General features: G+C 31.2%; 1 protein-coding gene across 1 annotated transcript; it reads left to right on the top strand.

Annotated features, from left to right (window-relative positions):
- Positions 1-5,472: 5,472 nt before the first annotated feature.
- LOC112695956 (condensin-1 complex subunit CAP-D2) lies at positions 5,473-13,393 on the top strand. Its single transcript, XM_025748501.3, has 17 exons — positions 5,473-5,718; positions 6,059-6,384; positions 6,520-6,680; positions 6,843-8,025; positions 8,171-8,362; positions 8,853-9,509; positions 9,625-9,801; positions 10,022-10,089; positions 10,182-10,404; positions 10,486-10,585; positions 10,716-10,831; positions 10,931-10,988; positions 11,637-11,788; positions 11,867-12,044; positions 12,350-12,520; positions 12,595-12,733; positions 13,074-13,393. The coding sequence occupies exons 1-17, from the start codon at positions 5,583-5,585 to the stop codon at positions 13,075-13,077; spliced, it is 4,041 nt and encodes a 1,346-aa protein (XP_025604286.1). The 5' UTR covers positions 5,473-5,582; the 3' UTR covers positions 13,078-13,393.
- The last annotated feature ends 879 nt before the right edge of the window (positions 13,394-14,272 follow it).

Here is a 14,272-nt window from a genome sequence, read left to right as displayed (position 1 = left end):
TTGTACAAATCTTTACTATAGATATAACTAATTTATCTGTAACCCTTTTTTCAAATTTGAAATGAAATGTGTAACAATGAGCACAACATCCAATGATTTTCTAATGAAGTTAGTAAGATACTAGGTTGTTGATAAATTTTTATTAACTTTTTGATATAAAATTTAGGGTAAAATTAACATGCTATTATTATAGTTATATATGTTCTTATTTTTTTATCTCCCCCTTATGGTTCAAGAATATTATAAACTTCGAACTCTTCTATTCATATTTTACTTTGAATAAAAATAAAACAACATATTTAACACGTTTATTATATAACGATGACGATAGTGTTATACTAAATTTAAAAATATATAATTATAAAATATTATTTTTAATTTAACTTATCAAATTTAAATATAAGCCCGTGCATCGCACGGGTTTAACACTAGTTATTATTAACGTAGGAAGTTAGATTCAATATATTAGGAGAAGCTTCTAATTCACTAACAAAGGAGCAGTTTTTTATTCAAAATTTAAATTATGCCTGAATTATGGGACGTGCTATGTGCGGGAGCAGTTATTCACAAATCACATAGAGTGTCAAAGTAGGGTATAGAACGGTCATTAAAATAATAGGAATAATGATCAGTTGACATTATATTAGTCTATAAATGGAATTTTGGACAAACATGATAATCAGGAATAACTGTCAGTTGACATTAGATTAGTCTATAAATAGAGTTTTGGACAAACACGGTAATCAGTTCAGTTATTTTAAAAAACACTTAGAAACTCAAGATGTTCTCAACCCCTTGACATTACAGAGTAAAAATTAAAAATTTTAAGTAATTCCTCTAAACTCAAACACTTATAATTTGCTATTTTTTATTTTTTATTAATAAAATTTTTCTACTTTTATGTGTTCCTCTCTATTACGTTTATGTTTTCTTCTTCATCATTTCTTTAATTTATTGTTTGTTTTAATTTCTGCAATTTGCTTTGCCTCTGATACCTTGCATTTTTTTGTTTATCTGCTAATTTCATTCCTTTTAATTTTTATTGACAATACAATTGCGACATTGAGATACCCTCATTTTCTTTTAAACATTAACAAAATTTGAATAAAACAAATTGGCACGTTCGGTGGGACACTGTCAATAGATTGTAGTTTGTCAAAAGAATCACGAGTTTTGAATTCGCATGTGGTTACGTAGTGTTAAGATTGTGTTTTCAGAGACTAAAAAATCAACGTCAGTTGACATGTCAAATACATCTACAGCATCTTCTTCTACTTCCAGTGATGAGACTAGAGAAAATGAGTTCATAAATTCTCTTGTGATTTCAAACGCAGAGTCTACCTTGTCGTTAATGATGCATGATGGCATTGGTCATGTCCATCCAGAGTTAAATGCAACTCACATAAATACTGTGGGGGTGACCGCCTTATGGCTTGCCATCGGGGTATGTCCTCCCATGGTGCCTCTCTACTCAACTTTTCAAAATCCTCTTTACCAGAATCCACATGGCATGTTAAATATACATATTTTTAGGGTGTTAGGTTCACATATATCACAACAAAACTTGTCACATACTATTCATATAGGAAATAACAGTGAGGTGAGTGATTTGTTTCGCTTGTTGCATAAAGAAGATTAAAGGATCCAACACTAAGGTAATCTGCGTGGTGATTTTTTTCAATTTTTATCTCTCTGATCTAAGTTGTTAAGGACAGGTTTTTTGAAGGTCTAGTAGAGAATTCCTTCTGATGACCTAGGCTGCTAAGAACAGGTTTCTGTGTCTTTCCTTATGCGTCTTTTTGTGTCTATCTTTTTCTTATCCCTTTATCCTTTGTTATAATTTCTATGATAAGAAAAAATTAGAACGAAGGATAAATAGATAAGAAAAAGATGGATACAAAAAGACGCAATAGAAAGACACAGCAAAAACATAAAAGATAGATAATGATTTTTCATACTAGACCTTTAAGAAATCTGTTCTTAGCAACCTAGGTCGCCGGAAGGAATTTCGTACTAGACCTTCAAAGAACTTGTCCTTGACAACCTAGATTCAGAACAACGAAAATTGAAAAAAACCACCATGCAAATCACCTTAGTATTGGATCCTTCAATCTTCTCCATGCAACAACCGAAGCAAATCACTCACCTCACTTAATCACACTAAAAAACATGCATAAAAGCGCTAAGGAAGTTTTATTCATAAAAAAATTATGTAAATTGTCTCACCAAATGTGCTTAAATAGACTCCTAATAAACTAACTAAAAGATAAGATAAAATAACTTAATTTAAATCTCCTAAAGATAAGATAACTAATTTAAATTATATATGATCTTTTTGGATTAGATCAAATTTGATTTAAATTTTAAAATTCTAAAAAATATAATAACTAATTTAAATCAGATGCAATCTTATTAGATCAGATTTGATTTAAATTTAAAATTTCTAAAAAAACTACTAAGCAAATCAGAAGTAAATTAAATCTTTTAACAAACTTTAACACCAAAACAAAATAAAATAAATACATAAAAATTTGAAAATTGATAATAATTTAAGTCTCTCATTGAATTTGAATAGTATTATTGAGTTTCTTACTATCTTGATTTAGTCCAATAAATTTTATGAGATATGCAATTTCAGCATCACTACGTCTTATAACAATTTTTATAATATAAAAAAAACTATAATTTTATTTAATGTATTAAAAAATATAATATAATAAACTTAATTTTTAAACAATTTATTTAAGTAACTTGTCTTGTTTTTTAGAAATATTTTCATAACTTATCTTTTCATTTTTAAAAGAAAATTTTCATAAATAATGTTGCTAGTACTGGTGTATAGTGTCAACATAACTACGTGATATTTCAACGATAAGGTAATATGATTAAAACTTCAGTTTAATCAAATAAATATAATAAATAAATTTTAATTAATTAATTAGACTCATTTTAGTTAACTGATTTTATTGTTTGAAAATTTGTGTTAATACCCATGCTAACAAATTTAGCTTAAAATGTTGGACATAGATAATAAATTCAGAAGTTTTATATATTTTAAAACAATAATATATATTATTAAAAAAATTCAATCCAAATAACCCAATATTCAATAATGGATATTTGATTGATAAGAGAAAAGTTCACATTTACCAAAGAATTTTTTTAAATAAATAAAAACATAATATCTACTGACACACACAAACGTGTGGGTAAAAAAATTTTAATGGTTAGTAGTTAGTAAACATAAACTCGTAATTGAAGTTAAATTTAATTATTTTTAAAAATTCTTAAATTAATCTCATCATTAATTATTTAACAAAATTAGCATGAGCCCATTATAATTTAGGTTACATACTACTTTAAAATTAAAATATAAATGTCAAAAATTATAATTCGATAGTTTGAATTATATCCATTTCAATGGAATTAAAAAGTTAATATTTTAAATTTATTTTTAATTTTAACATACTTTTCACTATAAATATGGGTTTTTATTTTTTTTTAAATCCTTCCTGTTCAATTATCCATTTATTCGATCAAAATTAATTTTTATTTTTATTAGAATGAAATAAATTGAATGTAATTGGATTTGAATTTGTCAAATTAACAATTTATTAATTTAAGGACGGGTAAATCTGATACTATTATGTGTTTTTTTTTGGGGTACTATTATGTTTTTACATGATATTAAGGATGAACAAAAATACATGGATTAACCTGAAATGAAAAAATAAATTGAAATTAAAATAAAAAATAAAAAATATATTAAAATTGAATATAAAAAATTATTTTATTTTTTATTTAATTTGTTGATGTAATAAAAAAGGATTCACTCAACTTAATTTGTTAATATTATAGTTTAGAAATTGAATCACAAAAAATCACTCAACCTTCTATCCAATTTCTCAATATAACAAGAGAGAAACTTATTCAACCGCATTTGTCTACACTATTATTTTATCATAAAATTAAAAAGTGTTTTGGCATTTCACCAATCTCTTTAATTATGATGATTATAATAGTTTAGGAAATATTTACAACTCCATATTAGATTAAAGAATAAATCTCTATATCCAAATCATAATATTAACCAAGTATTTTAAATTTACGCACACACGTTCACTGCCGTGACTTCTTCTTCGTTATATTTCTCTTTCGTTATTGTCATTACTAATAACGTCAATATTTTGCTAACATTTTTATTGATTCTGATTTTCTCTGGTGTCATTATTAAATAATTTCGCTTCATTTTTTATTTTATTTGAGGTTTATTTAGATCCAGAAATAAATTTAATGTGTTTTTATTGATGATTGAGTTTTTTTACTATTTGTTTAAATCTGAACTAATTTCGATTTATTTGTGAATTAACTGAGGTTCACTTGATGCTGTTGTTAAATATTGACCAAATTTTTTATTTCTTAAGAAATTTCGATTAATTTTTTAGTTTTATTCAGGTTCATTTGGTTTCGTTTCATTTGAATTCGTTGAACTTGTTCATGTATAGTTGTTTAGTTAGTTTTTGTTCAAATTTGAACTAATTTCGGTTCATTTGTGAATTAACTGAAATTCACTTGATACTGCTCTTAAGTGTTAAGTATTGACCAACTTTTTTATTCCTTAAGAAATTTCGGTTCATTTCGTAGTTTAATTTAGATTTATTTGGTTTCGTTTCACTTGAATTTATTCTCCTCATTTTCTACTTCATCTTCTTTTTTTTCATCTTTTTTTTCTTCATTATCTTCTTTTTATTTTATTTTCTCAAAAATTTTCTTGATTTATTATCTTAAAAGCAATAAAACCAAAAAGAAGAAATGTGAAAAAGAAGGAAGAAAAAGACGAAGGAAAAAGAAAAAGGATGCGAAAAAAGAAAAAAAATGCAAAATAGAAAAAGAACGTAAAAGAGAAAAACGTAAAAACGTTACGTAGTTAGAGGTGTATTCACACTCTACTAATAAAATTGATTTTTATTAGGTTTGATTTAATTTAGTTGAATTTGGTTATCAAAAAATTTAGATATTTTACAATTTTTTAGATTAAAATAAAAAAAATTAAAATCATGAACATAAAATTTAATATACTAATTAAATAAATAAAATCAGAATACATAAAATTAAATATTATATTTAAAAATATAAATTAATAACTATTAAATAATGTTTAAATTTTTTTGCTACAAATATTTGAAATACGTATTAATATATATCTTAGATTTGGTTTGGTAAAAGAAATTTAAAGGGTGAAAACTCAGGTGCAGTCGACTTCACGTGAAATTGATATCTAAGAACCGTTAGATGGTTTAACTAATTGGACTAAATTTTTATCTAATGACTCTCAGATATTAACTTCATGTGAAGTCGACTTTACCTGAGTTTTCACCGATTCAAAGAGATGTCTCTGATTTTCAAAAATATTAGCACCTCACTTTGTGTTAAATCTGGATGGCTAAAAATAATGGTACATCATGTTTCAAGGTATTCCCGCTTTTGAACGCTTCACTTCCATTTTCAAATTTCAGAGTTTCAGAACAAAACTCAACACTTCATTTATACACGCTTCACTTCTTTCTTCTTCTTCTTCTTCAATGGCTCCTTACTTCGTGTTCCCTCGCTCTCTCTCAGAGCTCGAGCAAGAGCCCCAAGATTCCAACCGTCTCTACGCTCAGAACCCTCACCAAATCGCTTCTATTCGCTCCTCCCAACTTGAAGAGTTCGTCAAAGGTATCACCTTTCACACTCCCCATCACTATTTCCTTTCATTTTTGGTGTTATACTTGAATTCTCAACTTGATGAAGCTTTTCTTAGAGATTTGAAGCTACAAGTTTCATTCTTCCCCATTTTTTTTTCAATTAACTATGTATAATTCAAGACCTCTCTTCATAATTTTTTGCTATGCTTGAATTGTTCAAATTGACGAAGCTTTTACTAGAAAAATAGGTTTCATTGTTCGAACGTGCTTTTGCTGTTGCAAATATGCAATCTGGGGAAGAGATATCACTGATTGATGAAGAATTATCAAAGATCCTGTTTATGTAATTTTGCGTGTGTGCTTGCGAACAGGTGTGTCGTTTGATCTCTCCGACAGGGAACTTTTCTGCGTGGAAGACCAGGATGTTTTTGATCGTGTCTACTCGCTGATTCGAGACTATGCTAGTCTTCCCCCATCTTGTAAATTCAATCTCGTGGAAACTCTACGCTCAAATTTCAGTGTGCTTCTCCCCAATGTTGATTCCCTCTCAAGGGCTTCTCAAGGCCACGAAGATGAAATTCCAGTGCTGGATCGCCTTGCTTCTCATCGTAATGCTTTCAAAATATATATGTTCTTCCTTTTCAGCATTGTTCTTGCTGAAGAGTCAAACAAAAGCAGTTCCGGGAACAGCTCCAAGGTTATTGCTTTGCTTTTTCTATACATCTTTTGTGTTAACTATGACTGATGCATTAATTTGATCTTTTTTTTTTTTATCTCTTTAATTTTTGTTTTCGAGCGAGTGTTTGATTGAAGCTTTTTTGAGTCAGTTCAGGTGGGAACAGGTGCCAAGAAGAAACATGTTGTGAATTCATGGGATTGGGAGGTACAAAGGGGTAGAATACTTGGTCTTATTGCTAACTCGTTGGAGATCAACCTTGAAATGATTTTTGGTTCGTCGGACCCTGATGAAAGTTTTCTTTCTTTTATTTCCAAGTAAGTCATCTTTCCTTTCTGGTTTGGTACTTTGGTAGTTGTGTACTATAGATGTACACCTATCCTCTTTTGTAGAGGGTGTTTAGGTTGAAAATACTTTTTGTTCTTCTTGTAGACAATCTTTAGGCAGAAAATATCTCATTTGACATTTATTTATCATAGGAATGTATTCTCTTTGTTTGAGAATGCGGCACTCTTAAAAGACTCCGATGTAAAAGATGCTCTCTGTTCCATGGTTGGATCTTGTTCCACGAAGTACCATTATGTGGAACAGTCGTGTGCATCCATCATGCATATGATTCACAAATTTGATTTTGTTGTCACGCACATTGCTGATGCAATTGCTGGTGCGGAGAAGAAGTATGGAGATGCAACCCTGGCCACCTCTCTTATCAGAGATATTGGAAGGACTAATCCGAAAGATTATGTAAAGGATACTGTTGGGGCAGAGAATGTTGGGCACTTTCTTGTAGAGCTTGCTGACCGACTTCCAAAATTGGTTTCTACTAACATTGGCATTCTTGTTCCTCACTTTGGTGGGGAATCCTATAAGATCAGAAATGCCCTGGTTAGTGTGCTAGGGAAGCTAATAATGAAGGCATTCAAGAATGTTGAAGGTGATGTGAGCTCTAGATCCATTCATCTGCGTACTAAGCAGGCCATGTTGGAAATTTTGCTTGAACGTTGTAGAGATGTTTCAGCTTATACAAGAAGCCGAGTTCTTCAGGTGTGGTCAGAATTATGTGAAGAACATTCTATTTCTATTGGTCTGTGGAATGAAGTTGCAGAAGTTGCTGCTGGAAGATTGGAGGACAAGAGTGCAATTGTCAGAAAATCTGCTTTAAATCTACTAATCAATATGCTGCAACACAACCCTTTTGGTCCACAGCTTCGAATATCTTCATTTGAAGCAACCTTAGAACAGTATAAGAAGAAGATAAAAGAGCTTGAACCAGACATGCCTACAGAAGATGTACCTGGTGATTTATCAGCTGAGGATGTTAAATGCAATGGTGATGGTGAATTGGACAATTTAAATTCCGAAGCTGTTGCAACGGAATATCAAGATAGTTTAACTGATACTTGCATGTCCCAGAAAGAAGTGACTCTGCAGGACAGTAATCTTCCAGACGTTGGGAGCTTGGAGCAGACGAGGGCCTTGGTTGCGTCGCTTGAGGCTGGACTAAGTTTCTCTAAATGCATAGGTGCTATAATGCCAACATTAGTCCAACTGATGGCTTCTTCTTCTGCTACTGATGTTGAGAACACAATTCTCTTGTTGATGAGGTGCAAACAGTTTCAAATTGATGGATCAGAGGAATGCCTTCGAAAAATGTTGCCACTGGTTAGCCCATAATCTTTCGAACCTGAAAATATAGGAGTATGCAAGATCTGGACAATTCTTTCTTCCATGTTTTGGGTCAATCTACTCATGTTCTATGTAATTTTTTATTTGCCCAACACTAATTTTCTCGTGATTTTTGTTGCAGGTATTTTCCCAAGACAAATCCATCTATGAAGCTGTGGAGAATGCTTTCCAAACAATATATATCAGGAAGAACCCTGTTGAAACTGCCAAGAACCTCTTTAATCTTGCTATTGATTCCAATATCGGAGATCTAGCAGCTCTTGAGTGTATAGTTGGGGCCTTGGTCTCTAAGGGTGATATATCTTTGAACACTGTATGTTCGTTATCATTGTTGGATATTTTGCTGTTTTACATTATTTGATTTGACTTCTGCTGTATGTTTTATACTCTAGAAATATGACTTGGCTCAGCCTTAAGGAAACAAGGTTAATGTTATAGGTTGACAAATTGTATGTTTTGAAATATCTTTCTGGGGTTTTGTGATGAGGCAACAAAATATCTGGACTTGATTTGTTCAAATATAACTGATTAAAAATATCATATTGCAGTTATTTCAACATTTATTTTTGGATAAAATGTTGTGATGTCAATATCTATATATACTATAATTTTTTTACTCTCTACAGATTTTATAAGCATTTCATAATTTTTAAACTTACATAGAAAGAAGGCTTTACGTTTTATTTGTTAATTTTTTTATCCATGTTATCAAATTTAGCTATGACTTGTGTTGAATTAACATTTCTTTTTTGTTTTGTTTTCATCAATAATTTGATTTTCTCATCATTTCTTTGCCAATTTAGATATCAGCTCTCTGGGATTTCTTTTGCTTCAATGTTGATGGGACCACTGCAGAGCAAAGTCGAGGCGCTCTATCTGTCCTTTGCATGGTTGCAATGAAATCAGATGTTGTATTGAGCTCACATTTGGTGGACATAATTGATATTGGGTTTGGTCGTTGGGCTAAAGTTGATCCTTTGCTTGCTCGGACAGCATGTCTTGCTATCCAGAGATTGTCTGATGATGACAAGAAAAAGCTGTTGGTCTCTAATCATGCTCGGATATTTGGTATTCTAGAAAGTTTAATCACTGGTTATTGGCTTCCAAGTAACATTTGGTATGCTGCTGCTGACAAAGCAATAGCTGCTATATATTCAATCCATCCAACCCCGGAAACAATGGCAGCTAATTTTGTTAAAAAATCTGTTAGTTCAGTATTCAACGATTGTGGGAGTGATGTGCAGAGTGATACTGAGATTAGTAATACTGGCATACTCACCACAGTTCAAGTAGCAAAACTTGAAAGATGTTTATTTGTCATAAGCCATACAGCCATGAATCAACTAGTGTATATTGAATCTTGTGCCCGTAAAATCCAGAAGCAGAAGAGAATGAATGGGAGAAAGGACTCTGAGAATGAGACAATAGTCAATAATGGCACATCGACTGGTTCGCAGAAGGTATAATTGATCTTTCTGAGAAATTTTATGCGAATCTTGACAGCTTTAACTATTTATCTTGTACATAGCATTTTCCTGTCAATTCCTTACTAAAGTCATGCTCTAATTGCTGCAGGATAATGATATAAATGCGGAACTAGGATTTACTGCCTCTGAGGATGCTGCTCTTGATGCCTTGTTCGAGAAAGCAGAGAAAGAAATAATATCAGGTGGCTCAAATGAAAAGAATTTGATTGGAGTGTGTGCAACATTTTTGTCAAAGCTTTGTAGAAATTTTGGGCTAATGCAGAAGGTGATTAGCCTGATATTCAGCTCTAAGTGTCTTGCATTTCGCATTCTATTTTATGAATGCGTAGATATGCATTCAGCTTTTCTTACTGAAATGTAGAGATGTGTGTTCTCTAGAGTTTTTATACATTATAAAGCAGAAAACTATTTTTCTTTTCTTCATAATTTTTTTCTAATTTTTCCTGAATAATTGTCTAACAAATTTGCTTTTCCTATATGTTCAGTATCCAGAATTACAGGCATCAGCTATGCTGGCATTGTGTAGAATGATGATTATAGATGCAGATTTCTGGTGAGATTTTTGTTAAATCATTCCTTATCTTTCCCCCCACTTAGATATCCCTTACAATGAATTGACTGTAGTATTATGTGTTTTATTTTCAGTAATGCAAATCTCCAACTCCTCTTCACAGTTGTGGAGAGCTCGCAGTCTGAAATTGTTCGATCTAATTGTACTATTGCATTAGGAGATTTAGCAGTTCGGTTTCCAAATCTGTTAGAACCATGGACAGAGATGATGTATGCCCGCTTACGGGATCCTTCTGTATCTGTCAGGAAGAATGCTGTTCTGGTGCTTTCACATCTTATACTAAATGACATGATGAAGGTAGATGTTTGCATAACTGCAGTCTTTTAATCTTCCAATGGTTTACACATTTATGTTAAGGAAGCCCATTTTTTTTTTCAGGTGAAAGGTTACATCAATGAAATGGCTGTGAGATTAGAAGATGATGATGAGAGGATTTCAAGCCTAGCAAAGCTATTTTTCAATGAACTGTCTAAGAAAGGTTTTTACCTCATTTAAAATTATCTTTTATTTGTTTAGTCTTCCTGTATTTGCATCAACGTTTGTATTTTTATGTGCAATATTTCTTAAATGGAAAAGCTTCCAACTTTGTATTCCACTTGTGATAACAGGAAGCAATCCAGTATATAATTTACTTCCAGATATACTTAGCAAATTGTCCAATCAGAATCTGACCAAGGATTCTTTTTGCAATATCATGCAATATTTGATAACTTCCATCAAGAAGGTACATCTCATCTAGTGTTGAAACTTCAATTTTTTTAAATATTTATTTTTTCCCGTGGTTTCAGCCTAACGTCTTTTCTTCTAAAATTCATCACTCCAGGATCGACAAATGGAAGCCCTTGTTGAAAAGCTATGTAATAGGTTTAATGGTGTTGCAGGTATCCTTTTTTCCCCCCTTAAAATACATATAGAAACCATCCTAGGTGTAGCTTGTCATAATCAAACAATGAAAAGTTTCACATGTTAACACAAATGCTTTGAACTTTTGTATTCTTTTACATAGCATCCCTTCAGGATGATTTTCTGATAAAGAGCAATTGTTCTTATGAACAACCATATTTTTCCCTCTATCTCCCACCATGGTGGAATTCTAATACATTTGAAGTTGGTACAGCCATTAACTTCGCCAAACAAACTGAACCTCATTTTTATTAGGGTGGCTACTTTCATGAAGACGTCTTCATGTGAAGATGATATTGCGAACCATTAGATGGTTCAGTAAACCATGTCAAACCATCTAACAGTTCACAATATCATTTTCACATGAAGATATCTTCATAGAAGTAATCACCTTCTATTGAATACATAATGAGAATCTGAATGTAGACTTATTAGATTATTAGCTTCTTCCTTTCTCGAGTGATATGTACTGCATATCTTGTGAAGTATAAAAAACTCTCTATTATTTGTAAAATGGATGGGTTTGTTTATGGCTTTACACTTTTGCTGCTCAGTTCCAATTTCCAAATGTTTTTTCCCCTCCCCTCTCATTTATAAATTAATTCTTGCTTCTTACTTTTCTGCAGACGTCAGACAATGGGAACACATATCCTATTGTCTCTCTCAGCTAGCATTTACTGAAAAAGGGATGAAAAAACTCATAGAGTTATTTAAGACATATGAGCATGCCTTGTCAGAGGATTCTGTTATGGATCATTTCAGGAGCATCTTAAACAAGGTAATCATGTTTTTTTGTTGCCCTTGGTTAAGTGAAAATGGCTGAAGTTGAATCCTGTCTGCTTTAAATTGAGATCAGGGGAAGAAGTTTACAAAACCTGAACTCAAATCTTGCATTGAGGAGTTTGAGGATAAGCTGAATAAGTTTCACATGGAAAGAAAGGAGCAAGAAGTTACCACTAGAAATGCCAGAATTCATCAGCAGAAAATTAGCAGCAGGGAAGGTTTTGCTGTAGCTACAACATCAGAAGAACCAGGTAACATTTGTTCAACTTCAAATTTTTCGATCTATCTATTATAGTATTATATAGCGTCTTTCTAATTTCACTGCATTGGCAGTCATGGTAATCGTTGCTGATCAATGAATTCATTTTATGTTTTTGTTCAGTTTCGGTTGGCATGATTACATGACTGATTAGAGCAAAGTTTTGTAATATGAAACTTCTATTTTGCCTTGTGATTTATGTGGCAATTCCTGCATTTTCAAGAATATCTGCATATTTTAATGAAGAATTTTGTTTGTCAGAAAAGCACTAGTCTGATGACAATGTTGTATGTGCAGATGAAACAGATGGGGAAGTTATTGATCCAGGCACCAAAATGACTGCTTCGCCTTCAAATGATAAATCAAAAGGGAGACCTGTTAGGTCAGAAGATCATTCGGGTGCCTCGAGCGAGCTGATAGAATCAGATCAAGATGATGCCGAGGTCTCATCTGTGGTTAAAACTAAAGGTTAGTGTATACATAAGTTTTGGTGAATCTGTCTGATTTGAGAAATACAACTAACTAGAGGCTGTAAATTATAGGATTTTCCCAGTCCAGAACTAAGAAAAGCAGCATAAAGGACAACAATGGGAATATGTCCAGAACTAAGAAAAACATCATGAAAGATGGAAATGGTGATATCTCTGTGACCAAATCTAGGCGCAATACCCAATCAAGGAGGTATGCATTCTCTGCATACAATTTTTATACCTTTGGCTTGTATCTATGTTAGTAAAAGTATATGCTAACAGTATATTACTAGAGTGATATTGCTCTCAGCATCTTGATATATTATTCCAATACCATGACTTTTATCATTCAAGACAATATGGTTGTCATTACTAGGATTATACTAATCACATGGGGCAAGATTTTACTGACATGCTTAATGTTATCAATAGCTCTACATAATGCTGTTTAATATTTGTCTGCTTGGTTTTTAGATCATGCAAATATGTGTAAATGAACCAGTTTTTGAATACATAAATCTGTTATGATTCATTTTTGTACCTTAATGCAGGTAGATGAAGGGGTTCAGCTTGAGTGATGAAGTCAATTTGTATGTGATTTTATTAGTTGTTACTTGTTAGCGGAAATACATATATTACTGTGTTATAGTAAATAGTAGCAAATGAAGTGTTGAACAGTGGAAAGAAGGGGTACAGAGGAAAGACCAAGTTGCAGCTGAGATTGGCTTGTATTATTGTCAAGCTTGGAATTTGTATCCCAATGCACTTTACCTCTTGGAAGACCAACTAATGTAATTCCTAGATGTATTAGTATTTGGATTTTGTAATTATAGTTAAATTTTATTAATTAATTTTGGTTGTGTTTCAATAATTTGAAGTACTAAGGAAAAAAAGTACAAAATTCCAATAAATTTATCTTGCTTGAAGAGTTGAAGTTACCCAAATTTAAATCCAACTTTTTATTTTTTGGTTTTTGCTAAAGTCAATGGATTGCTTTATACGAGAATAAATCTTTTTAATTTTTTTTTAATTCATGTTGTAAATTGTGATATCTCATTATATATTTTTAAGTGAGAAAAAAATGTGATAAAAGATATAAAAAGTTAAATTTGACAACATCATTTGAAAGAAAAAAATTAAAAAATATATTTTGCTTTATACTTCTAAACACTTAAAATTTGAGGTGGAATGATGAAGTGGTAGAAAGTAAATGGGATAATGAATATATGAGAAAATAATAGTAATTATGAACTAACGAAAACTTTAGATGCGGATTTTGGATTTTCATTATTGAAAGTGATCTGATAATTTTTTTAAATGATGTCAAAGAGAGGTTAACTTTAAGTTTTAATAGAGGGAAGTAAGTTTCATAAATTAACAAAGCTATACCAGCAATTAAAAAATGAACTCATCAATATATTGTAATTTGGTTATTCTTTCTCTTTCGTAATTAACTATTAAGAATATTTTTGTTATGTGTTTTTATTTTAGAATCTTACGAAAAAAATATGTAAAAACAAAAATTTTATTTAACTTTTTCCATAAAATTTAAAAATAAAACTACAAATGAAACAGAAGCTGAACTCTCTGTTCTCAACATCTCATTGACTCATTGTGTCTTCTTCTTTCTTTTTTTTTTTAATTTCTTTTTTTAGTATTGCTTTTCATTTTTGAGTATATAACTAAGTAACTAACTATATAAAGTTCATGTCTTTATAAGAGGCGGCACTGCTGGTTGAGTAATGCAGCA

This window comes from Arachis hypogaea, chromosome 6 (genome assembly GCF_003086295.3).
Source record: "Arachis hypogaea cultivar Tifrunner chromosome 6, arahy.Tifrunner.gnm2.J5K5, whole genome shotgun sequence".
Classification (NCBI taxonomy): Eukaryota; Viridiplantae; Streptophyta; class Magnoliopsida; order Fabales; family Fabaceae; genus Arachis; species Arachis hypogaea.
This window is presented reverse-complemented; position numbering and strand designations above follow the sequence as displayed.